The sequence below is a fragment of the Alligator sinensis genome, unplaced genomic scaffold (genome assembly GCF_000455745.1).
Source record: "Alligator sinensis unplaced genomic scaffold, ASM45574v1 scaffold479_1, whole genome shotgun sequence".
Taxonomy (NCBI): domain Eukaryota; kingdom Metazoa; phylum Chordata; order Crocodylia; family Alligatoridae; genus Alligator; species Alligator sinensis.
In genome coordinates, this window is record NW_005842324.1 from 443,959 (window position 1) to 470,989 (window position 27,031).

Consider the following 27,031-nt stretch of genomic DNA (forward strand, 5'->3'; position numbering starts at 1 on the left):
CTAAATCTATAACCGTATAGAAGTTCCGTACACACAAACCAGTCTAAAATTTGCAGAACCTGGTTTAAGATGAACCTGGATCTATAGTATCAAATTTACTCGATTTAGGTCAAACGGGTGCATGGAACTTCTGTATACTTTCCCTGCACAGCCCCTGGCCTGAGAACCAAGCCACTGACTGTAGCTGCTCTGTTTACCACCCCTTCCTCCTGCATGGGGCTATGTTTTGCACCCTTCCAGCCCCTTTCCCTGGACCAGCCAGCCTGCTCAACCCCCATCCCACAGATGACTGCAGATGCAGCCATTTTTGTCAGCATTAACTGCTGCTGGAGCTGAGCAAGTAAGTCCCACTGTGGGGGAGGGGAGGGAGGAATGGGTCTGTAGGTTTGCTGGGGGGGATGGGTCAGGGAGCTAAAAGTAGCCTTTGATTTTCCCCCCCCCCTCCCCCCTATGGACCCTGTGAGCTCCCCTGATCCTGTCAGACACTCCCAGACTACAGCAAAATCTTGTGGGTTGTGCCTGTCCCCTTCCCACCCTCAAGCTGTGCCTGCACCCCATTTGGGGTTTTGCACCTCCCCCTCCCCTCTGAAGCATGCCTGTCCCCCAGCCTTCATTGGTCATGCCTCTCCTCATCCCTTGATGGATCCCCAATCCCCTCCAGCCTGCTGGACCCCCAACCCCCTTCTAGCCCCCCATTTTAACTTACCTGATATTGGGCAGCTATTTTGAAACTATTTAACTTCCCCCTAATGCCCCCAAATGTCTGTACTTATCATAGTTTCATAGTTTCATAGTTTTAGGGTCGGAAGGGACCTAATAGATCTTCTAGCCCGACCCCCTGCCAGGGCGGGAGAACAACAAAAGAACCCTAAACAAAAAACGGGACTCAAATGAGTCCAGCCAGGTAGGTATCCAGCCTCTTCTTAAAGATCCCCAGGGTAGGGGCCAGCACCACCTCCCTTGGAAGTTGGTTCCAGCTCCTAGCCGCCCTAACTGTGAAGTAGTTTTTTTGGATGTCCAATCTGTACCTCCTCTCCATCAACTTGTGCCCATTACTCCTTGTTATGCCAGCGGGGGCTAGGGGAAACAGCGTCTCCCCCAAACCCTTCTGGTTCCCCCTAGTGAGTTTATAGACGGTCACCAGGTCCCCCCTCAGCCTTCTCTTGTGGAGGCTGAATAGGTTCAGGTCCCGCAGTCTCTCACTGTAGGGTCTGCCCTGTTGTCCCCGGATCATGCGGGTGGCCCTCCTCTGGACCCTCTCCATGTTGTCCACATCCCTCCTGAAATGGGGCGCACAGAACTGGACACAATACTCCAGCTGCGGCCTGACCAGCGTCGCATAGAGGGGGAGGATCACCTCCCTGGCTCTACTCGAGATGCACCTGTGGATGCACGACAAGGTCCGGTTAGCCCTGCCAACCATGACCTCGCATTGTCGGCCCATGTTCATCTTGGAGTCAATAATGACACCAAGATCCCTTTCCGCCTCCGTGCTCTCAAGTAGGGAGTTCCCCTTAGCCTTGATGCATACACTGACCAGTTATTTTCAGCAGTGTATGGACGCAGCTAGTTGCCCACGGTAGAGCAGAAGTGGTGAACATGAGCACACAGCTGCCGGCAGCAGCCACATTTTTTTGCACCCTCAACAGCCCACATAAATTTGTACCTGGGGCGGTTGTTCCTATTCATTCCCTGTGTTATGCCACCACTTACTGTTAGTGGATTATAAACTTTTACAGAAGAGAAAGCACACTTATTGCAATTAATTAATTAATATGCTGAAGAACACACTAAGAAAAAACAAACACTTGCCTGTGAATGGATGTTTGATTGCTAAAACAAGCTACCGATGTACATCTTTCACAGAACAGACAGGACAGAGACAGTAACAGTCTTTGCTTTTCTGCTTCACAGACTGTACTCCTCATCTGGAATCAGGGCATCTCTACAGTGAAAGTAGTAATCTTGTTTCTTTTCATTCCATAAGCTACTCAACCTCTATGAAAGTGACAAATTTGCATCTGTTATTGGTGGGTGTGTGGGGGTGGCTGTGGGTGGGTGTGTGTGTTTAGGTCAAATAAGTGACCTAGAGGTGAAAAAAATGCCTCTTAAGATTTCCAAACTATTTCCATTATCAACTGAGACAAAATCGATGGCAGCAGATGTGTTGGAAATGTATTTTATTTAAGTAATAAGGATTTGGGCCACATTAGAACCTCATAATGGAAGTTGATACATTTCTCAGCATAAAATAGCGGCAATAAGCAGTAATTTTGGCATAATTATTTATATTATAGTTGCTGGTTTCATTGTTTACAGATGCCCGTTCTCAATTTAATGAAGATAGATATGTTTTACTATCTTTTAAACTATTTGCTTTGCTTTGTTTTCCATTCTTTAGTTTATAATAGCTTGGAAATTTGTAAGGAATTTTTCCCTTTACTGATTTTTTTTTTTTCTTCTAAGTTTAAACGTGTTGATAAAACATGAAGGGAAATTTAATGTTGCTGTTTAAAACAACTTCAGCTTTTTTAGAAACATTTTGGTTGATTTACCAGCATCATAGGTTGGGAAAGAATAATGTGAAATATCTAGAATAGCTTTTGAGTATGTGTGTGTATAGGAATGAGAGGGGAGGTTTCTTTAGAAGGGAAGGGACTTGAAAACATGTTTAAGAAAACCACCGTTTTAAAAAGAAACCTATATCCAACAGCTTGTTAAATCCTTGGAGTTGTTAAAATACACTGCACAAATCTAGAACTCTTGGTTCCAAAATGATATCTTTTATTAGACTAACTGAGAAACTGCAGAAAAATATATATATTTTTTCAATTTTCCAGTTGGTCTAATAAAAGATATTATTTTGGAACCAAGAGTTCTAGATTTTTGCATTTCTTTTTGTTTCAGACCAACATGGCTACCACATACATCCTTAAAATATACTGTACTTTCTCTAGTAACTTGATTTAAAAACAAAAAACAGGCATTTTTAAATGAATAGTTGCTTCTTCTCTTTGGTACCAGTAATGTTTTAAAGGAAGTTGTTTGTCATTGAGAGGTTATCTAAGTAAGATGAAATGTGAATCCTTGTCATTCCTGAGTTGTAATATTACTAATGTGCCTTTAATTAGAGTTGAACGAGTATGTGGTAGTTCAGATTGCTCAATGTCTATTGTCATTGCCTTTCCTAAATATTTAATTAGGAAGTCTTTTGGATTAACGTGTCACCTTGGAGTTTTTGGAGAAGTACAGTGATATGCAGGAATTTTATTATTTTTTGTGTTGTTCTGAATTGTATCCTTTATTTCTATGAACAGTCAAAATAAATTGGATTCCAAGCAAGCAAGCCATAATTATAATTATAAACAATATTTTGCTGTTGGAAAATGTTTGCTTGCATCAGTCAGAATCATAGAGGAGCAGGGCGGGAAGGGACCTCCATAAATCATCTAGGCCAGCTCTCTGCATCAGGCAGGATCATTCCTATCTGAACCATCCAATACAAAGCAGTTATAATTATAAGGTAGTCATCCTGTATAGACACAATGCTATAAAATTGATCTTGGGTATGACACCCATTTTATGTCATGCTTTAGGGAGTTTTCAGAGTATAATTAATGAGTTCTTGATACAGCATACACCTACCACTTGCTTACCCATAGATATGAGAATAATCATATTGATATTAAATTATCGCCTCCCCCAAACTCTTAAAGATTTTTTGTGCTTGTTTTGCATTGTAGATTCCTTTTCATTTGCTGCCTTTGACACTTTTAGGTGCCCTTGAGTAACTTTTTACACTTTTTGCGACAACCAGGAGGGCTGGCAATGATCTAATTTTAAATAAAAACTGAATCTCTTATATGAGTTTAGGATACAAGGCTTCAAATTTTGCAGTCAAATCATGTAAACTGGAAATTTAAACTTGTGTGTATAAAAGGTAAGTATGTGCATAATTGTTTATATGGACAGGGCCCAAGGCACAACCATAATTAGTTCATTCTGAACACTCCAAGAAGAACAAATGAGAAGTGCACTTCTTTGCTTTAGCATGCTATTGAGCTGAAATCTCACATTTCAGTGCACTGGTATTGATTTATTAATTTGATTTTCTGAGGCATATGGTGATGATGACACTGTCTAAGCAATATTTTAAAAAAAATACAATAATTATATACTGGTATTGGATCTTTGCAGTGTGCCCCAAAAGTATGTTTGTAAACTGGCATCATTTATTTTAGTTTAGTCTCATCCAATTTTAACCAAATGGAAATCAATACTGCTTGTGGATATCAGTGACTGGATTGTAGAATTAAGTGAACTGGCATTGTTACAAAGAGCAGCCTAAGAAAAGTTTAGATTAAAATAAACTTGTATCAAGACATTTATTCTGAATTTATCAATTTATATCATTATGTGAATTGTATGTGGCTACCTCCTTTGTTTTCTTTTTCCCAATCTTTATCTATCCTGTATTACACATGTATAAACACAAGCTATTGTTTGATGTGTGCGTATGTGCGCGCATACATGTACGTATGTAAAATGCATGTTTAGATAATGGAATTGCAGAATGTAAAAAGTGTTCCCATTACATTTGACATTTCTTTTTCTTTTTTTAATTTCAGGTGTGTAGATTCCTGTGGTTCTTAATGTCCATCATAATCAATGTATATTATTTGTTTCCCCCCCCAGATATGTGTCACAAAGATGTCTACACGGAATTGCCAAGGAATGGACTCAGTAATCAAACCCCTGGACACAATTCCTGAGGACAAAAAAGTCAGAGTTCAGAGAACACAGAGCAGTTTTGATCCATTTGAGAAACCAACTAATCAAGTAAAGAGAGTTCATTCAGAGAACAATGCGTGTATTAACTTCAAAACTACATCAACAGGGAAAGAATCTCCTAAAGTCAGACGGCATTCTAGTCCCAGCTCTGTAAGTCTTACCCTACCATTATTATCTGTACAAATACCAGTTTCTGATACTAATATACCAAATACTTAAATGAATGACTGTAGAAAACAACACTTTTGAAAGTATTTTTTTCCTGGTATTAAACATACTGCTAAAAACATTGTTTAAAAGAAACCCTAACATTACATTTAATTAGTAATACCGTTTGACACTTTCCAGCTATTTGTTAGTTTCACACACAATTTTCCTGATCATTTTCACTTTTGGGTTTGTGTGTGCTACTACAATGCTGAAACATATAGCTTGTTCTTGTTTTCAGTGGAACTTTAAAATACAACATAGAAACATTTTCTCATAGGTTTAGATTTTATAAGAATTCATTTTAATGAGACCTAAATCTTGAATCAATTTACAGTATTTTATACATTTTAAAATGTGCTTTTATTTTAAATTAAATATAAGTGAAAAAGAATGTTATTTTGCAAAACAACCATGATTCATGTGTGAAGAAAGAATGAGAAGGGGGTTATTTTATCATATTAGTTTCTCTGTTCAGTCAAATGTAATACTTCAAGAGAAGCTAGGTAAATAAAATATCATATCTTTTATGAATCATGCCCAGATAGATGTACCACAGGAGACCTTCACAAATTACTGGAAAATTGTGCTTTCTTTTTTGCTGTAGGAGGATAAATCAATAGTAATGTGACCTTTTGAGAGAGAGAGATTATAAATTGAAGAAGAATGCTAAACATTTTTAAATTTGGGCAGGAATATAATTTAAAAAGGTTGATTGTCTTTCTGCTGTGTCCTCTGGATAAAACAGTGGTTTGACCAAATTCTCACTTTCTAAGAAAAAATATCAGAAATTTATCTTCTGTAGCTGAGCTTTGTTTAACTTGTATACTTAGCAGATAAAAAGTTATGCCTCTAGGGGACTGTTCTTTTAAGGAAGGGTGACATTTTGAAAGGAGCTATCCATAGCAAAATAAATTTGCTTTTCTGTTGAAGTGTCATGTTCTACAGCTACTGCCACAGATGTCTCCTGTATGTTCCAAGTTGGTCAGTAACAAGGTGTTCTTCAGATTGAGCACTTAGCAGCTAAAAAAATCACTACTATATCTATTCTTTGTTTAAAAATTTCAGAGTAGAATAGGGTGATTACTATTTCTTCTTATTCTCCATTCCTTTTTAATAGTATTTTAAGGTGGTTCTGTGCAGGTTTCTCACTGCCTGAACTACATTCAGCATTCTAGCCTGAATGCTTGAAGAGTAATATATACCAGAAATGTAAAATATCTATCAGATAAAGCAAAATGTAAACAATAACCGAATCTCAGCTAAATCTCAGCTTCTCTCATTGAGGACAATTATTCAATTACTACTTCAGCATGGGCACCATTCTGCTATAAGTAACTGCAAAACTAAATATTCTTTTTAGAGCTCTCCAGAAAGGAAGGCATGTGTTGGTGTTTGGGGGAAGGGGAAGGGAAATAGTGGTCATTCCAACTCCAAATGTTAGGTTTGACCTAGAAACCACTACACATAGCCCAAGCAAAAGTCTCTGTTCTGTAACTAATGCTCAATTGCAATGATAAGGAGAAGACAGTCTTAGATAAAGGAGACTTGAAAACAAAAACAGAATTAGTGGAGTAGGGCAAAGAGCTGATTTAAATATTAAGATTCACACCCCTAGGTGGGGAGAAAGTATGCTAATGAAACATACATGTATGGAAATGAGATACATAGCTAAAACACAGGTATAGAGACATGCTCAGTAAAGAACTCCTTGCGTCACTCCCTTATAACCAATTAGCAAACAAGAATGCTTATGAAGGTCCAATACTCCTGTATAAAAGATGCTCATAATTAAGACTCTGTGTGCTTGTTACGTGAAATTATTCCGCTTGCACCTTGTATTGCTAGCAATAAATCTTTATACTTTCACCCCTGGTATCTTTATTGGCTTTTGCATACCGGGCACGATCCCAGACTTGAGCTGGGGCTCAACACAAACACCACTCTAGACTCTGAACACCACTTCAAGGCTATCTCTGTGGGAAAATCACCTTGCTGTTGCTGTGTAGTTTTTAAATAATAACAGTTTAATTTGGCAGTGATCTGTTGGGCCTCTAAGTCCATCTCCCTTCTGATGCAGGATTGTTCTGCGTTCTGACCACTATTTTTTTTAAAAGTCCCAAGCAATAGGGGTTGCACCATTTTTCTGTGGAAGTTATACACCAGTCTAACCAAACACAGTGCTAGAAAACTACCGTAACACCAATCAACATTTTATTTTTCAGGCATTGCTTTTCCCTCTCTACTTTTATACTGCTTATGGCACTGTATATTTGCAACTTTCAAATACTGGAGAGCTTCTGCTATGTGTTCTCCCGCTTTCTCTTAGGTATTACCTAAATGAATTTTTTAAATCACTAACTTTTTGTTGCTAATATTCTTTAAAGTTCTGTCAGTCATCCTTATCTTTTTGTTAATAAAATGACCATAATTAATATACCAGAAACCTTGTAATCATTATTAGGAGTCTACCCAACTCGAAGAGGTAGGCAGCTGATTTTGTGGGCAAATCACTGGGCCAGTTGCCATTTTTGCAGGCTGATCATGGGGCCCACCCCTCACACATCTGATTGCTGGAGAGGGCTGTCTGTCATGCAACCCTGCCCCTTGCTGCTAATTGGTGAAGAGGGCCGGGTCCACATGAGAGGCAGCCCTCTCAGTCAATCATCAGCAAGGGGCGGGGCTGCAGTCATCTTGCCTGCTCTCCTTTGTGCTGGCAGCCCCCCTCCCCCTTTTCCTCTGATGGCTCTGATGGTTTGGGCAGCCAGTATGACTGCTGCCTTCCACTAAGGAACCAGCATTTTATTTTTAGCAAGTTTTTTGTGGGGGCAGATTTCATGGACATTTCCCAATTTTGCAATATCTGTGGAATTGCAATTTGTGTAGGTCCCTAATCCTCCCCTCAGAGTGGGAGTGGCTTTCTTTTTTCTTCTTGCTCTTCTGTTGCATATAATTTGTTCTTCACTGTCAACCTTGGGTCTCATTCATCACTACTGTTTTCCAGGTTTCTCCTGCCCGTTGATTTGAATTTGACATGTTTTTACAACTGTATCAGATGGCCTTTTTTCAAAGTTCTGATGTATTTGTTGTAGATCCCTTTATAGTAGTTATACACACATTTTTTTTTCTCCAGTCAACCTGATTTTTAGCATGTGATCATGTTTCTTAAGCATTGAGACATTTTCTGTGTGTGGTTCCATTTACAGGCTCTTTCTGCTGCCTATTTGTTCAAATTTATGTTCTCTATTTCCTTGTCTAAAAGCAAGTTTAAACAAGGAGCTCTACTTATTTAAAAAATAATATGCTCAGTATTTCACCGCGTCTCTTCATTAATTACATACCTATTCCAATTCAGTGTGTGGGACCATTTCTCTGTTGTGCTTCCTTTCTTAGGTTACATCTAGAAAAGCCCGTGCCCTAACTTTTGATTGAAATTAACTCATTCTCCTTTTCCATTGCTCACATTTGCACTAGCAGACTATTAGCTGGTGCCTCTCACGCTTCCCTATTTACAGTAAAATATATTTTGGTTTCAAACTTTTCAGGAGCCTTTTAATGAAACTGTACTGTTGACTATAAGTTCTTTTAAACTCCAGCGTCTGTTTTTTTGGCCTCTCCTAGGATTCCCATCTCTTTGTTGATTGATTGATTTTTCTGTTGGTTATAGTTTGATTTTAATACTTTCTCCACATATACTTTGCTGGATTAAAGTTTTAACTAGTAAACATACATGTGCTCTTAACCTCACACACACATACACTTCCACTAACTTAATTGGGATTTCCTTATGCTTATGTTTAACTTTTTGCATAGAGACTCGCAGAATCAATCATTGCAAAGGTTTGACATGGGTTTGACTCTCTTGTTACTTAGCACACATTTGTGGTTTAAATCTCTGGGAACTTAACATTCTGTGTTTTGAGTTTGTGGCTGAGTTGATTCAGCTTTCTTTTGGATTTCTTCTAATCATTTTGTTTTTTATATGTTGTATTTTTGTGTAAAGCATACAACTTCATTATGGAATTCTGGCTTGCTGGTTCTGTAAATACTTCTGGCATGTAGATTATACCCATCTAGATTGACATTTCAGATACAAGAAGCACCCTACTAAATGTGTTATGCCCTTTGTCATAATCACTGTAATTTCAGTTTCAGTTCTGGTTCTATGCGTTTCTTTTAAGCCTTCCATTTATTCACAGCTACTCTGACAGATGAATAATAACTTTATCCTTTTTTTTCCCTGTTGTTGTTTCATACCATTTCCTATTTCTGTCTTGCTCAGTATTATTGAATCTGGCCAAAGTATTCTTTCATCCTTTTGCATATTACTGGTTAAAAGCAGCCTAGATCACCTCTTCTAAGAACATAAATAAGAAGTGTCATGCTAGATCAGACCAATCGTCCATCTAGTTTTACGGTGTCCTATTTCAGACAGTGGAATACAGTAGCTCTTCCCAGTCCATCCAGCGTGCTTGCTCCTGGAAGCAGAGGCCTGGGGGACAGCACTGTCTGGGTGACCAGGGCATGAGCCCTGGGCACTGACCATGAGGAGGTCATTGAAATGGAGGTCTGGGGAGAGTGGGGGGAGGGTGGAAGTGCTGGAATGACAGTAGGGGACTGTGCTCACCCAGAAGCTGTTAGATCCAGGTCTGGATTACCTTGGTAGCCTCGCTTCCCCCTCCTCCCTGTCCTCTGCTTCCTGACAACAATTACTGTGTTAGCCTGTTCACAGTCAAAATAAGGCTGTTACAACCAGAATAAGGCTTTACATGCATATCATTGGCACCTCTGAGATGGTTAATGGAGGAGAGGGTGAATAAGGCTGATGTGGGGACATGGGGGAGAGTCTCTACTGTGAGCCTCCAGCCCCTGGGTGTGCCCATGCTTTTGCAGGTAAGATTCTGCTTGTTTGCCCTCAGCACAACCCACTGTCCTCTGTCTTCCCCTCTTCTGCCTTGGGCACAGAAATACCTATGATGAGATGACTCTGTGGATGTGGGGAGACCAGTGGATGTGGTGTGCCTTGATTTTAGCAAGGCTTTTGATATGGTCTCTCACAACATTCTCACAGGCAAGCTAAGGAAGTATGGGCTGGATGAATGGACTATAAGATGGATAGAAAACTGGCTGGAGCCATCAGGCTTAGAGGGTAATAATCAATGGCTCGATGCCTAGTTGGCAGCCGGTATCATGTGGAGTGCCCCAGGGGTCATTCCTGGGACCGGTTTTGTTCAGTGTCTTCATCAACAATCTGGAAGATGGCATAGAACCCTCATCAAGGTGGCAGATGACACCAAGCTGGGCTGTGCGAAACAGCACCATTCCATTTCGACTTGCTTTTCAACGGAACAGTGTTTCGTTTCTCATTTCATTTCGGTACAAAATGGACAGCGGTTTCGAATCGAAACAAAATGCGAAACGAAACACTGTTACGTCAAAATGCAAGTTCCATTTAGTTTCGCTGAAACAGTTTCACTGTCTTGACGCTATTTTGATGTTTCGCCCATAGACTATAATGGGGAAGCATGAAACAGCCTATAATCTTGTCATTTCAAGACTGATTCAGATTATACTTGCAGGGATGGTAGCCCCTTTGGAGGCCATGAAGCCTGCCAAGTTTTAAGGAGACAGGAGCAGGGGTTTCAGGGAAACTGCACCTTAGGCTGCCAACAAGCAAAACGTGACATGGGTGGCACTGTGTGTATTAAGGCACAGGGGGATGAAAACTGCAGGCCTGCTAAGCCTGCTGTGGCCATGAAGCCTGCCAGCTTTCAAGGGGATAGGTGCAGGTGCCTCTGGGGCTGTGTGCCTCTGGCTGCTGACAGGCAAAACTCGTGACATGGGTGGGTGACAACAAGTGTGTGCTAAGGTGCGCCCTCACTGGCACTGGGGCCTCTACACAGCAGTGTGCCCCAGTGGGGTCTCCTTCTCCCCTACAGCCTCAGTCCAGTCCACCACTTTACATGACAACAGGTATAAAATAACTTAGTAACTGAGCACTAGCATGGTAGCACCAGCAGCATTTCAGGTAGTCAAACTGTCAGAGCCCTTCTTTCCTTTCAAGTAGGAGCTGCTTCTTCTCCAGCATGCCTGTTAAGGTGCATCCTGTGTGTGTGTGTGTGCGTGTGTGTTACCCTGTGGTCAGGCTGGGGTGAGGGGAGGGAGGGGGATATAGCAGCACAGGTAAAAGTGGAGAGGTACCTGGGGAGTCAGATGTCTGGCAGGTTGTAGTGTGTTAGAATTCCACTTTCTATATTGAGTTCATGAGTTTCTGTACCTACTACCTAGGAGGCTGATGATGTAAAGTTCATAGGTCCGGCTCTGAAAAGTGGTTTGTAAATTCAAAAAAGCACCTAACCTCATCACCAGAACTGAAGCCAACTTCCTACAGCTCAAAACACAAAACCTGCCAGCTATCTCCAGTACCCCCACAAACTGCACACCAGAATCTATCAAAGACAGCAATGCCCAACTACCTGTGGGGGCACATTCCTCACCAAAAAAACACTCTGTCTCCACTCTCTCAGGCCTGATCCTGAGAGGAAACAATTTACAAACCACTTTCCACAGCCGGGCCTGTGAACTTCACTTCATCAGCCTCCTAGGTACAGAAACTCATGGACTCAGTATAGATTAGACAGTGGAATTTTGACACACTGTAACCTGCCGGACATCTGACTCCCCAGGTACCTCTCCACTTTTACTTGCACTCCTGCATCCCTCCTCTCCCCATTTCCCCCACCCTAGCCGGTCCCTTACGTCCTGACACCTCCATTTCCATTTTCACTGACTGAATTTCTTGCCTGCATTGCGTGCCAGGCCAGCCTCTGGCTTCTTTACTATTCCTTCCATCCAGGACCAGCTACCTGCCTGATGGTGGGGTCTGGTGGTTCTGGACCGCCACTATAGAAGCCATGCCCTTGGCTCACATTGGCAGTGCCTGTGGTGGAGGAGACTGGCTAGTGGTTATATATAAAAACAAATATAAATATCTTTCTTCCTATATAAATTATATAATGCATGATATATGCTGCAAAGCTTTAAATGTATAGAAATAAAGTATAAATGTATTTCCCTTCCTATATAAATTAAATTCTATAGTAATTCTATCCAATATAAGAATAAAATTAAAAAGAATAAATCAGTGAATAGACACACCAACTGCAGGTGCTTCCTCAGTCTGACAAAGGGTTTTTCAGCCCAAAAGTTGGCATCCCAGGCAGCTAAGCTGAGCTAACCTGGAGCCTCACAACTCCATTGCAACCAGCAAGCCTCAGGCCTGTCAAAGATGTGACAGGTCTGGGATATCCCCAGCCAGGACTATGTGTGCATGAATTAGCTGGAGGTCATGGGGCCTCCTACCTGCCTTTCTCCAGGGGATCATTGGTCCTGGCATTTATGGGGCTGCTGCAACACCAGCAGTGTCACCAGGCCTCCCTACCCCAGCAGAGTGCAGTTTTAGTGGTCATGCCCAGGACCTGTGGCCTCCTCCTTCCACATAGCCCCAGCACATACCTCCATGTTTGTCCTGGCAGAGGAGCAAGCTCAGCAGGGACATGTTCTTCCCCTACTGGCTGGTGATGCAGTGAATGCCCCTTCCAGCTGAGAGTGGGACATTAACTGGCTTTTAAAAAATGAAAAAAAGGAAATAGGTGTGGACGGTGTGAGAAGAGTGGCATTCAGTCCGTCTTCACCTGGAGCTTGTGGAACCCCAGCAGCAGGAGGCTCACCTTCAGGAACACCAGCTGCTCCACCAAACTAGGATCCATGCGGATGCGGTGGGGTGTCCCTATATCCCCAGCAATGCTGAACACCCTCTCGCTCAGAATACTGGTCAGTGGATAGGATGGGTGCTTGTGAGCAACCATGGCCGGATCCAGCCACATCTGGCCGCAGCTTGCCTAATAGGCCAAGGGGCCGCACAGCGGTGCCTCTGCATCCTCAGCAAGATAGGCAGCCACCAAGGCCCGAGTGCTACCTGCCTGATGGTGAGGCCTGGTGGTTATGGACCCCACTATAGAAGCCATGCCTTTGGCCCACATTGGCAGCACCTGTGGTGGAGGAAACTGGGTGGTAGATGGGGTGCTAGCATGGGACAATGGATCCCTCTCTTCCATGCCCCCCCGCCTCTGCCATTCTGCCTCCCTGACTCTCTTCACCAGCACCTCCGTCCACTGATTCAGGGTTTGCCTGCTGCATACACTGCCCTTCACCTTCGGGTCACACATGGCAGCGAGCACATGGACCATACTGGACCACAAGAGATCGAGCCATTTCCTGATGCCCTCCTTCAACCACCTCACTAGTGCCTGCACGTCTGGTGACAGTGGCTTGCCCCAGCCAGGAACATTGATCCCCTAGAAGCGCTCCATTTGGCTCTGAAGTTCCCTCACTATGGGAATCACCTGGCTAAGGAGGGCATCACCAGCGCTGAGGGTCTCAGTGACCTTAAGGAAGGGCCTAAGGACCACCAAGATCTGGGAGATGGTATCCCACTCAGCTCTGTTCAGGGGGCCACTGATCCCAATTTCCCTGAGCAAGGGCATCTCATGGATGGCCTTCTGTTGCTCCACCAGCCTCTCGAACTTCGGGTATGTGGAATTCCACCGAGTCGCCACATCCTGCGTGATTTTTGTGCTGCAGGATGTGTAGCTGTTTGTTTGTCCCAGAGCATCTTGACCCCTTGATGCTCCGGTGGAAGTAGCCTGCCACCTTCCTGCATTTCAAAATGAGTTTGCTGGTGGTGCTGTCCCACTTCAGGGCATCCCTGACAACAAGGTGCAACTTGTGTGCCGCACAGCAGATGCCAACAAAGTTGGTGTTACGGACCGCCTTGACCATATTGGTCCCATTGTCGGTGACCATGAACCCGAGGGTGAGCTCGCCCTGCCCAGTGAGCCACCCCTGCAGCAAGTGGTTCAGGGCCCCCTTGATCTCTGTTGCTGTGTGGGACTCATCCATCACCTCAGCTTGAAGAAGTGCCCACTGATGGCCTGACTGGTTATACCAGTGGCCTGTGAGGGAGAGGTAGGCATGATTGCCACCCTGGCTGCTCCCGATGTCTGAGGTGAAATGTAAGGCCACCTGTGGACCTGCCTTCCAGCTCCTCTCTCAAATACTCCCTGCATGCCTCATACAGGGAGGGCACCTCTGTTCTGCCGAAGGTGGTGTGTGCAGGCACTTGGTATGATGGGGCCACAAGCGCCATGAGCCACCTGAACCCTGGCCGCTCAACTAAGGAGAAGGGCTGGCTATTGACAGCAAGCATCTCCCCAATGCTTTGGGTGATCTTGCCCTTTTAACACATCCCGCTTTCTGTCCACCTTTCCCCCGCTGTTCCAGGGTGGCCTGCCTCTGCTTTAGGGGGACGAAGGCTTTTAAGTGAGAGGGCACGCTCCTGCTGGTGCCAGGCTGAGGAGGAGCAAGCGCAAGGGGGTGGTGCCTGCAGAGATGCATCAGCATCCCAGTGGTGCTCATATTTTGTTCCCTTGCCCCAGCTGGTTTTGGCTCAGCAGTGCAGGCAGATAGCGTATGTGGCATCATCTGCCAGCTCAAAATGATCCCAGACCACACTACTTGCTTGTTTCTGGGGTGCGGGTGCATGTGTCGATGTTGCTGCACATTCCTCCTTCTCAGCAGGCAGAGGCACAGCAAGAGGAGGAGCGGACTCAGCTGAGCTGCTTGCCTCCACCTGTACGTTAACCTCCTCTGAAGTGCCTTCTGGGGAAGGAGACCTGGCTTTAGGGGAAACTTGACGGGTCTGGAGCACAAACTCAGATGATTCCCCCTCTCTGCCCAGAATTTCCCTTGCTAGGGCACTGAGATCCAGATCCAGCACCAGCTCTTCCTCTGGCACTGGAAGGCTCAGCATGGGAAGTGAAATAGGGGTGGAGTAGGCTGCCATGCTGGTGCTGCTGCTTGTTGTTGTCATGGTGGTGGTGGTGGCAGGGCGGGTTATTGCTGGTGCTCGTGGAGGGGATGCAGTCTCAGGCACAGGCAGCGACACTGGCACTGCTCCCTTCTCCTTGCTGCTTGTAGCAGCCTCATCCCTTCTAGCTGGAGGAAAGAGGCTGCGTCTCAGTTTGATGTGGGGGATGGAACTTACAGCTCTCCCTCTACCTGCTCTTCCACCCCTCCCTGAAGGCTGGCCACCTCCTTTCTATCAGGCTTCATGGTGTGTTTCATGTCTTCCTTTTCTACAAATGTATAAATGTATTTGCGCTCCTATATAAATTAAAAAATAAAGGTGTGGTGCAGTGAAAGAATGTATGAAATCAATAGAAATAGGTCTTTTTCCCTATATAACTTCAAAACCATATATCTTTCTCCCTATATGAATTAAAAAATGTAGGTGTGGTGCAAAGAATGAGTGTATAAAAACAAATATAAATATATCTTTCTTCCTATATAAATTCTGTAATGTATGATATATGCTGCAAAGCTTTAAATGTATAGAAATAAAATATAAATGTATTTCCCTTCCTATATGAATTAAATTCTATAGTAATCCTATCCAATATAAGTATAAAATTCAAAAGAATAAATCAATGAACAGAATAATAAAAGCACCTAGAAGAAAAAGGTATTCTGAAATCCCTCTTGCTAGGCTAGCAAGTAGGGACTCCTTTAGAAGATCAGTGCTGCTAGCTCTAGTTGTCTGATGCTGAGCTGCTGGAAGATGCAGCTCAGTAACTGACACTAAGGCAGAAAGGAGGGCAGTTGAAACAGTGTTGCCTTTTATGCTGTTTTTCCATCCCTCCCCCAGAGCACTGGGATTGAAAGGGATCTCAGGGAAGGATGACAGTCACTGGCCAGCTACATAGTCAATAATGAGAGCAGTCCTTCCCCACTCTCTCTCCTTAATTTCTGTTTCCTTGCAGGCAAGCCCAGTTTTAGCTTTGAAACTCGAAACATTTCGTTTTGAGGCTGTTTCAAAGCTCTCTGTTTCATTTCGATTTTGCTGTTTCGAGCTCGAAATGAGTCAAAACAGCATTGAAACGAAACAGCCGGCGAAATTTTGCACAGCCCTAGTAGATATACAGGAGGGTAGGGCTGGGATTCAGAGTGACCTAGACAAATTGGAGGATTGGATCAATAGAAATCTCATGTGGTTCAACAAGGACTAATGAAAGTGCTGCACTTAGGACAGAGTACTCCCTTGCACCAGTGCAGACTGGGGGCTGACTGACTGGGCAGCAGCTCTGCAGAAAAGGACCTGGGGGGTTACAGTGGACAATAAGCTAGGCTGCATTGGTAGCAGTGTTGCTAGCAGGTCAAGGGAAGTGATTATTTCCCTCTATTCAGCACTGGTGAGGGCACATCTGGAGTCTGTGTTCAGTTTTGGGCCCCCACTACAGAAAGGATGTGGACAAATTGGAGAGAGTTCAGTGGAGGGCAACGAAAATGGTGTGGGGGCTGGGACACGACTTATGAAGAGAGGGTGAGGGAACTGGGTTTATTTAGACCAACTCTATAGCTGGTTTCTATCCAGCTTTAATTTGAATGGTGTAGTAGGGCCTGTTGTCTTCAGAAAGCTATCTTTTGAGTTCTGCTCTAAATTCTAGGATGTAGATTGGTAGGATTTAGAAATCAATGGTCAAAGTAACACACTGGCTAAGGCCCATCTTCTGTGCATCTTGAATATGAGTTGACAGTGTTCTGGGGGGTGGCTGTAGAACAGTGAATGGCTAACAGTTATTTACTAAGTCCCAGAATATAACAACAACTAAAGGGCATGCACTAAAACAGGGTGGGCAAAATGTGGCCTGCGGGCCGGATGTGGCGTACCAGCATTCTATCCGGCCTGCGGGGCCCCTAAAAAATTTAGGAAATGAATATTTATCTGCTCCTGGGTACCTGTCACACAGTGTTCAATGGCTTGTCAAAACAGTAAGTGGCCCTCTGCCTGAAATAATTGCCTGCCCCTGCACTAAAATCATTTGGAGGCAGGTTTAAAACAGAAGAGGAAGCAATTTTTCCACAGGGAGCACGTCTACAAGAGATGCTTAATGTGTAGTATCTTAATAACAGTGCGCAGTAGCATGCCAGGCAAAAACCATGCTAATACGCTACTGCACAGTAGTGTTAGGCTACTGTACAGTAAGCATCACAAAAAAACCTGTCCACCAGCACTACTGCACATTAACTGTAGTTACTGCACATTTAGTTAGTACTTCATTAAGCAAGTATTAAACTAAATACGCAATAACTACTGTGCATTAATGAACGTGTAGATGTGGCCAGTGAGTAGTTCAGTTGTGAAACTCATTGTCATGTGAGGTTCTAAAGGCAAATATAGCCAAGTTCAAAAGACATTTAGAAGAATTTGCAGAGGACAGGTTCATTGGGAAATATTAAACAGAACAGCCAGGCATATATCCTCTGAGAGCCCCAAAACTATGATGGTTGACACCAGGGAGGGTATAACAAGAGATGGATCACTCTAGAAATGCTTTGTTCATATACGCTCCCTCTAAACCAGTGGTTCTCTACCTTTTTAGACTCAAGGTACCTCCATAACTTTTCCAAATCTGGTGGAACCCCAATTTAGAACCACTATTTCAACAGCATAACTAGTTAAAATCATAGGGCATTTATACACACATTTTTTGATCCTGCAATGTACCAGAGATCTAGCGCTTTGGAGCAGGCTCGATTAACCTGTCTGCTCCACATGCGAGCTGATGAGCAATGCACTGTGTCGTTTGCAGCTGTAGAAGCTGCAAAATGTGTCAGCTCACAGAAAATAGCAATGGTACACTTTTGAACTAAAGCACCTTCTATATGTTTTAGTTCAAAAGCGTGCCACGGCCATTTTATCAGTGCTAACATGTATTTCACTGCTTATACAACTGCAAGCGTTACAGCACCAGGAACTTTTCAAAGTGCCCAGTGCTGCAGCACTTGCATGTGTAAAAATGCGCACAGGAAATTTGGAAGGGACCTCAGGAGGTTATCTAGTCCAACCCGCTGCTCAAAGCAGGACCATCCCCAACTAGATCATCCCAGCCAAAGCTTTGTTTAGCCATGTCTGAAAAAACCTCCAAGGATAGAGAGTCCACAACCCCTCTGGGTAACCTGTTCCAGTGTTTTACTACTTTCCTGGTGAGAAAATTCTTCCTAATATCTAACCTAAACTTCCTTTGCTGCAACTTGAGAAAATTGATCCTTCTTCTGTTATCTGCCACCACTGAGAACAGTTTAGCTCTATCCTCTTTTGAAACCCCCTTCAGGTAGTTGAAGGCTGCTATTAAATCCCCTCTTAGTCTTCTCTTGTCTAGAGAAGACTAAGAGGGGATTTTACTGTTCTACAGCCACCCCCCAGAACACTGTCAACTCATATTCAAGATGCACAGAAGATGGGCCTTAGCCAGTGTGTTACTTTGACCATTGATTTCTAAATCCTACCAATCTACATCCTAGAATTTAGAGCAGAACTCAAAAGATAGCTTTCTGAAGACAACAGGCCCTACTACACCATTCAAATTAAAGCTGGATAGAAACCAGCTATAGAGTTGGTCTAAATAAACCCAGTTCCCTCACCCTCTCTTCATAAGTCGTGTCCCAGCCCCCACACTTGGCTGCTGGTGCCCCCCCAGAGCCTGGAGGCACCAGTCACCCATGTCTAACATGTAGTAGGGGCCAACCAGACCATCCATGAGAGGACATCTTTAGAACTTCCCATTCTTGTCTTAATATCTAATACAGCTATATGGCAGTTTTCAATTTTTTGTGTTTGTGTGTGAAGATCAAACTGGCTTCACAAGCATTCAGCTGGTGGCATTCTTCTTCCATGTACCCCGTACCTTCTGTTAATGTTAATAGGAGGTAGTCTTCCATGTTGTGAGTAGGAACAGTACACAGAGGAATTTGTAAAATCTGAAGCTCTGTTTCTGCTCATGGTTTCTGCCATTCAGATATTAAATACATTGTTTGTGATCATTTAGCACCTTTTCTCATTTAAATTAATATTGCACCTCTCCACAGCTATGCAGAACTCCTGGGCTGTTAATTAGTGCTGTAGCATATAATGAGAAATAAGTACATGAGTTGTTTTTTGGTCTGCTTAGAATTTGCAAAGGAAGCTTTTAACTTTAAAAACCTTGTGATGTGTATACTCATTTTGTTAAACTATGGTATTTTATTTTGTTCTTTTTCTTCCACTTTTATTAAAGATCAGATTTCTCTGCATACAATTTCATATTATTCCTAGTAGGACAAGTTGATGGTGTTTTGTTAATATACATTAGAATTCCTGTTTGGTTAATCTCAGTCTATTCCTTTGGGCATGAAAAATCTGTACATAAAAGTATGCATATAGCCGTCTAGATAAATCATATTGTTCTTCATTCTAGGACAACATAAAATTTAGCAGGCAAAATAATGGGACTTAGATCAACTTGATCTAGTATATTTTGGAAAATTAATTCAAAATATTTTGATACTACACCTATCTTAAGTTAGTTCCCTCATCAATCTTTTACAGTCTAAATACTTTAAATAAATGCTTAACCTAACTATTGGGTAAGACACGCACATGCACAAAATTATACCCGGTTATGCCATAGAAACAATAAACAAATTGGAGAAAAAGAACACAATTTTTTTCATATATATATATATATATACTCCGTAGCCGCCTCTTGCAGGGAGCAGGGCCGGGGGAGAGGGGAGCGCTCCATCCCCACCACCCTGGTGGCACTCCACTGCTCCGCCACCTCCTGTTCGGAACTCTCTCGGAGACCTCTGCATGCTTGTTTCAGACAACCAACCAGAGTGCAAATAAAGTGTTATGGACAGACAGACTAAGGCGTTCCTAATAGTAGAATGTCTTAGTTGAAAAAGAGGATTTTTCAGTGTTTGACGGCCAAATGTATGCTCCTTGGACGTTTGACCAAAACTATATTTTCTTAGCCTATTGAGAAGTATTCTTTACTTTGATAAATAGCTTATTTCCATCTAGAATGCAATACTGCATTAACTGGTGGGTTTTTTTTAGATCTAGCTAGTCCCTTTGTATTCCTTTTGCAACCTGTAATGTCTATGGCATTGATCTGTTAATTAAAAAACATTTCCAAAATGTGCACTTACTGTTTCACAGATTAAATAAAATTGATTTTATTATAACTAAATGCCGTGAAATCCTTATTTTCTGGTAGCATCGTGTTTACAGAAAATTTTAGCCGTTGTGCTATATGTTTAAATCAAATTAAATGGATAACCTACGTATAATGCACTACTGTGTTTTCTCTAGCACTTTCTGAGATTTGTTTTGTTTAAAAGGGGTTTTTGGGAAATAGAAATCTTTTATTCTGGTGTAACTTTCATTTTATTTTTAGCCAGATGCTGTGATTTTGAAACATTGTATATGGTATTCATATAAAAGAAATGCTTCATGAATTGACTATTTTTAATAAACATTTGAAATTTGCTATATAATAACTTTTCTGTAGTAGAAACTAAATCTGTAGAGTGGAAATAATCTTTCCTACTTGCAAGCTTGCTTGGCACTAAATTGTCAGTAAGAGGGCAGTGGAGAGCATGCTGTATTCGGACCATGGAACCATCAGCTGCTACATACCTCTTGATTTTTAAGTCAGGGCTATCCAGCTTCTAAGCAACAAGGGCCACACGCTCCCCAGACATCCCTTTTACTGCTGCACTGTGTGCCCATGCAGGTACCTAAATCCATTGCTGCACTATGTACTCATGAGGCCCTGGGCTCACACATAGTTCCCTGTGCCACACCGCATTGCACTGTTCCACCCCCTAAGATGGGCATGGAAAGTGGAAACCAGGGGAGGGAGGGGGAGCCTAGTGACTATGGCTGCTGTTGCAGCTAGAGCAATGGTGGTGGTGGGGGGGACGACTGTTGATTGGGCAGGAGCCCAGGGGTCACAAGCCCTTGCCAGAAAGATAGCCCTGACTTGAACATTTCCTATGGCTTTCCCTAATTTGTGGTCCATTCGTGGTTATTTCTGAGGGTAATTCCAAGCTTTAAGATATTCATCTACATATATGGTGACTTCAGAAGGGTTGCCTGAGAAAATGACCCTCAGGCAAATAGTTCAGCTAAATATGAGATCTGAGAAACTGGGCCTGACAGATAGTTCTGAAATGAGACAAGAAGAGTTGATCCAAAATCTTTCCCAGGCACTTTAGTAATCAGGAGACTAGAGGAAAATAAATGGTAGCAAAAGACTCCCTCTAACCCTCTTGCAAGGCTAGGGACAGATGTTCAAAAAGCCTAAGCCTGAATTGATTCAATCTTTGCAGGTTAGTCTAACCTGGTTAGGCTACATCACTTTGTAATCACACAGACATCCTCTCTGGACTAAAAAAATGCTGGCACATGCCTGCAGTGTCTCAGGCTAGAAGCCAGGGGGAGCTAGAGCAACCCTTCCTTCCTTCACAGGTCTGAGTTGAGGGGGGCATGGCCAGGCCTTGGCAGGATGCTGTGATTAGGCAGAGGTCCCTCAGCCCTTGATAACAGAGCATTTATCAGCTCTGTTATCAGCATTTTATCACCCCATCAGAAACTAAAGCCTCACTCATTAGTTCAAGCTCTTCTTAAATGGCTTTTTCTAAAGGAAGGAATGCAGGGAAGTTATTAGCTAAGCTGTTGATTAGCTCCAAAAAGCCCTAAGCAGACACTTTTTGCTCTGCCTTACACAGCATTAGATAGCGTACCACATGCTGGCTACAGTCCGTGCTGTGGGAGAGAGGAGGAAGGGATCTCTGCTTAAGCAGTGAGCAAGGGGGGCACAGGGAAACCAGGCAGACCGTGCTGTGCCTACAAGTCTCTGTCAGAGCTGCAGCCACGGAGCAGAGGGGAGGGGCCAGCCCTGCTGTAAAGCAGAGTGCCTAGGCCAGGCCAGAGAGCATGCCAGGATGCTGGGGGAATCTTATTTAACTTAAACCAGCAAGGGGTCTGGGACAGATATTGCATCAACCAGTTTGACCCAAATCAGGTAAGTCTGATGCTGCATTGTACCAGGTTTATCTCAAACCAATTTCAGCCATTTTCAAACTGGTTTATGTATACTGAATGTCTGTTGTGTTACAAATTGAAACCAGTTTCTGATCACTTAAACCAGTTTATGTGTAATGTCTGTCCCTAGCCCAAGAGTTGAGTGATGAGCATTGCGGAGCTTCCTTCTAGACCTTGACAGTCCTGAATTTGGGTGGGTGTTGGAGAAAGGGGTGAAAATGGGGAGTCAGAGCTCTCATTTGCAACTGCAGTTTGGCTATTCATTTCTCCTTGTGTCCTTTAGGCACTGTCCTTGGAAAAAGAGTTCATTGTAGCAAACTGGCACCTGAGTTGGTTTGAAGTTGGCTTTATTTTGCCTTTTCCTTTTCTCTCAGATTTTCCATAAGATGGATTTATTTCTCTTACAATGTGTAACAAAAACAGACAGGTCTTCAATTTTCATTTTGAATAATTTACAGCGGATTTGTGAGCATAATATTTTTCCCCTGAGGATAATTTTTTATTGAAGTTTAATATCCTGTAGTTAAAAAAAAAAATCTATTTAAAACTTATGCTCAGGAGTGTGATTGTAAAGTGTGACATTCACAAGCTGTTTTGTGGGTATGAAAAATGCATGAGAACATAACCCACACATCTTGTATAAGAATAGTCAGGTGGCTCTGGATGTAATTTTCCATTAAAGTTTCCTTTACCAAACTGTACAATGGCTCTGAAGAGTTACTGGAGAAAAAATGGTGTTCCCATGGGAATGAAACACAGACGTCCTCACTACAGGATTCCAGATTAAATCTGTTCATTTACATATATTACAGGGTAATTAAGTGGTCATTTGAAATGACAGTTAAATTGACCCTGCTGGGATGCTTTAAAACAGATTCCCCCCATTTCTTTTCATTTTAATTGCTTATAATACCACCCCTTCATTTCTCCCTATTTAGCATACTTTTTCTTCTCCCCTTTTTGCTTCAGGCTTCTGTGTTCTGCTGATCAGCAACAAAAATTACCTCTTTCTCATAAATCTGACTCAGTAAAGATTTCTCTTTCATTTATACCTGTGTAGCTTCTGAGCATTGGGTGGCTTGCAGTAAATATTAGGTTTTTGACCTCATCAAAATTACTCTTATTTTGGTGAAAGCCTTGGTGGGGGAATGCAAACAAGTCTATTTTTGTCAAGCCCGTGAGGTCCCTTCCAGCCCTGGTGTCTATGAAATCTATAAAATCTTGCTGTCATTCAGTCCCCTGAATTATAGCTGTTACCTTTGCATTCAAAATTCAGTTTAGTTTAGAGTATATGGTAGAAGTCACAACATTTGTCAAGGTGATATGGGCAAAGGAATTTCAAACTCAGATTCAAGAGGGTGAAAAATTTTCTGTTTTTAGAGAGACATACTTTAATTACATAGGTAACCTATGCACAAGGAAAAGAAACCTTGAACAAGACTATTTAAACTGGCAGACTCTTCTTCAAAGAGGGAGGGAAATAAACCTTGATCTGCTAACTTACTATCTATAATTAATACTTTTATATTTTTGGGACAGGTGGTAGATAAAAAGGTTGTCTCTCTCTGTCATCAGCCAAGGCAGCTAGAAAAATAATAGGTAATCATACCAGGATCATGCTACTTTGTTATAGTTTCTTTTTTTCCCTGTTTGAAATAAGAATACATTCTCTGAGAAAAATTTCCTCCTAACATGGCCATTAATTCTTCATGGGCTAATTCTTCCTTCCAAAGTTGCAGGTTTTGTCTGACCATTAGGTTTCTGAAATATAGGAGCTGCAGCTTTAGATGCTTGGAGGTACAGGGAGGACTCCATAAACAGTTTTCTGGGAAATATAGAAATATATATGTATAGCTTGATGATTTTACAACCTTGATTCTGAGGCCCTAAGTAAAGTTACCTGAATTCCTGTTTTAACGCTTTCAGTTACTTTTTCAGCTCATATAATAGGTCTGTGGACTTCAGCTTCATTGGAAGTACTATTGTCTCTTATATAATTTCTTATATATTTTAGATTCCTGCTTTTATTGTCAAGTATAAGCATCATCCAAGTTTTGATTAAATTCTCTATTCAAAATTGATATGGTAACCATACTTTTTTCTTCCTACCTGTTACTGTTTCATATTTCTGTTTATTTTCTTGATTTGGATTGATGCATTTGCTGTGATTTAGAATGGGAGAGTCTTTACTTTTGACCAAAAAATGGGCCAGGGTTGTGTTCAGTACATTCTTTTCTGTACATTAAGTATTTTTCCATTTGATAGAATAATGTAATTATTGAAGGCAATCTAATTATTTGTGAGGGGAGTTGCCTTAAATTCATAAAGTCATCTTGGATTCAGATAAATAAATCTGAAATGTGTGTAAATCTCTATAGGATGTGTGACTTTATATCATACCTAAAAAACATGTTTCTTGGAAAACATGGAAAATATTGCACAGAAGAAAAATGATTGATACACAAAGAAGGATCAATTTTCAGGGGAAGCAAAACTGTCCTTTTCTTATTCACAGTGAATCCTTCAATGCACAGCTGGAATATAATAAGCAATAAGGAAGAGTAACAGTGAAGGAGAAAGATCAGAGAATAATTATGGTTGAAGTCTTCTTACCCAGTGGGATAGTTGAATTGGCTGAAAATATCTAACTTTACAAGAGCTCAGGTCACAGGCAATGAAATTGCTTGCATGCAAAAAGTTAAGTCGGTCCGTTAAATCCTTTCAAGATCAGGGCTTTACCCAATAGGTAATAGCTTCAGAGTGGGAGATGCCTTTTGCTATGAGATTAGTGTTTTGTTTTGTTTGTTTTTTTACAGCTCCTGTAAATCACTTTCCTAAATATTCACTTAAATTTTAAAAGGAAAATAATTGGGCCAAATTCAACCTTTAGATGAACTTTGCATATTTGTAATAACTTATGCTCGTGAGCACTGGTGACGCATAAGGGTTGCACATGAGTGCACACGCACCCTCTGAGATCAGCCATGCACCCTCTGGAAGTGCCAGCCGTGAAACCAGAAGTGCTGGTGGAAGTGCACTTCCGGTTTCTCCACTGGCTCGGCAATCAGCTGCTGGGGAACACTCCTCTTTCACCCCCCCCCCCCCCCCCCCGGTTGACACTCGGGAGGCACCAGTCACCCATGCTTGTGAGGGACCGAAATCAGTCTTCACATGTATAGTCAAAGGTACTTCTCATACAGAATACCTGTAGTTTCTTATCCACATATTCCCATATTTTATGACAGCTGTTCTTCAAAAAGTTACAGCTCTGAACAACAATGACTAGAATGTATCCACCCACTGTGGATTTAAGATGAGATTTTTTTCGTTGTATATTTTATGGGGAGGAATGAAGAGCTGAAAAGGGAAAGAAATCATTAAAAAAAATTTAGTTCAATAGATCACATACGTTTATTCTAAGGACTTTTCAGTGTTCTGTGTATGACATTCCTATCTTTAGAATTGTCTTACTATAACAAGTAAGATGAATTTTAAACAGAAACGAGTTTATAATACACTAATACAGGGTTGTCAAATATATGGCCTGTTGGAGTCTTATAATATGGCCCGTGAGTCACTGGACAAGCCCTATGTGCTGGCCCCAGACCTACATGCTGCATGTGGTGAATGAGCTATAGACACAGCACCACACCTGGCACAAAGCACAGGGAGTTGATTCAGAGCACTTGCTGCATGCAACACCCTGGACTGACCCCCTGTGCTGCCTGCAGTGCTGAGTCTAGCCTGCCTGTTGTGGGCAGTGTACACCCTGTTCCAGCCCCATGTGCTACATGCCCAGCAAGCCCTGGGGTGGGTGTGTGCTGTATGTGGTAGGCTGGATCTGAGGCTGTAGGTGCTATGCAGGGGCCAGTTCTGATTCAGCCTGCAGATCAGCCCAATGACCCTTATCTGGCCCATAGGGCTGATGACTTTGACACCCATACACTAGTACAATAATGATACAAGAGTACAATCGCAATACAGAGAAAATCTGGAGGCATGCATTTTGCTCTCCAGAGTACTAAAGAATAATCTGTATAAAAATGAATAACAAAGGGAGGAAAGAAACAAACTTAGATTATCTGCATAATTTAGACTAAAAGTTTTACCAGTTGTAGAAATTCTTTTTTTTTTTTAAACATGTCTACCTCTGCATCCCATACAACCCAGATATTGCAGTATTTTACTTATGCAGGGAAATCAAAATATACAAATAAATAAAATGGATTGTTAAAATGTATTCTGTAGAATCATAGAAGTAGGGTTGGAAGGGACCTTGTAGATCTTCACGTCCGACCCCCTGCCTGGGCAGGAGAGAAACTGGGCTCAAGTGACCCCAGCCAGGTAGGCTTCAAGCCACGTCTTAAAGACCCCCAGGGTAGGAGCCAGCACCACTTCCCTTGGAAGTTGGTTCCAGATCCTAGGCGCCCTTACTGTGAAGTAGTTCCTACGGATGTCTAATCTGAACCTACTCTCCAACAACTTGTGGCCATTATTTCTTGTTATCCCGGGGGGCGCTGGGGGAAACAAGGTCTCACCCCAAACCCTTCTGATTCCCCCTAGTGAGTTTATAGACGGTCACAAGGTCCCCCCTCAGCCTTCTCTTGTGAAGGCTGAACAGGTTCAGGTCCCGTAGCCTCTCATTGTAGGGTCTGCCCTGCTGTCCCCGGATCATGTGGGTGGCCCTCCTCTGGACCCTCTCCATGTTGTCCACATCCCTCTTGAAGTGTGGTGCCCAGAACTGGACACAGTACTCCAGCTGTGGCCTGACCAGTGTCACGTAGAGGGGGAGGATCACCTCCTTGGCCCTACTTGAGATGCACCTGTGGATGCACGATAGGGTCCGGTTAGCCCTGCCGACCGTGACCTCGTATTGTCAGCCCATGTTCATCCTGGAGTCAGCGATGACTCCAAGATCCCTTTCTGCCTCCGTGCTCTCAAGAAGGGAGTTTCCCATCTTATAAGGGTGCTGCCGGTTACTACAGCCCAAGTGCAGCACCCTGCACTTGTCAGTATTGAAACGCATCCTGTTTTTGTTAGCCC

General features: G+C 42.6%; 1 protein-coding gene across 2 annotated transcripts in view; it reads left to right on the plus strand.

Annotated features, from left to right (window-relative positions):
• Nucleotides 1-27,031, plus strand: part of CDK14 (cyclin dependent kinase 14) — a 624,401-nt gene that overhangs the window by 152,695 nt on the left and 444,675 nt on the right. For both annotated transcript variants that reach the window (XM_014522234.2, XM_025210005.1), the window contains exon 2: nucleotides 4,696-4,941. In XM_014522234.2, the coding sequence (XP_014377720.1) occupies nucleotides 4,711-4,941 (231 nt within the window). In that variant the 5' untranslated portion in view covers nucleotides 4,696-4,710. The remainder of the gene's footprint in view (nucleotides 1-4,695; nucleotides 4,942-27,031) is intronic.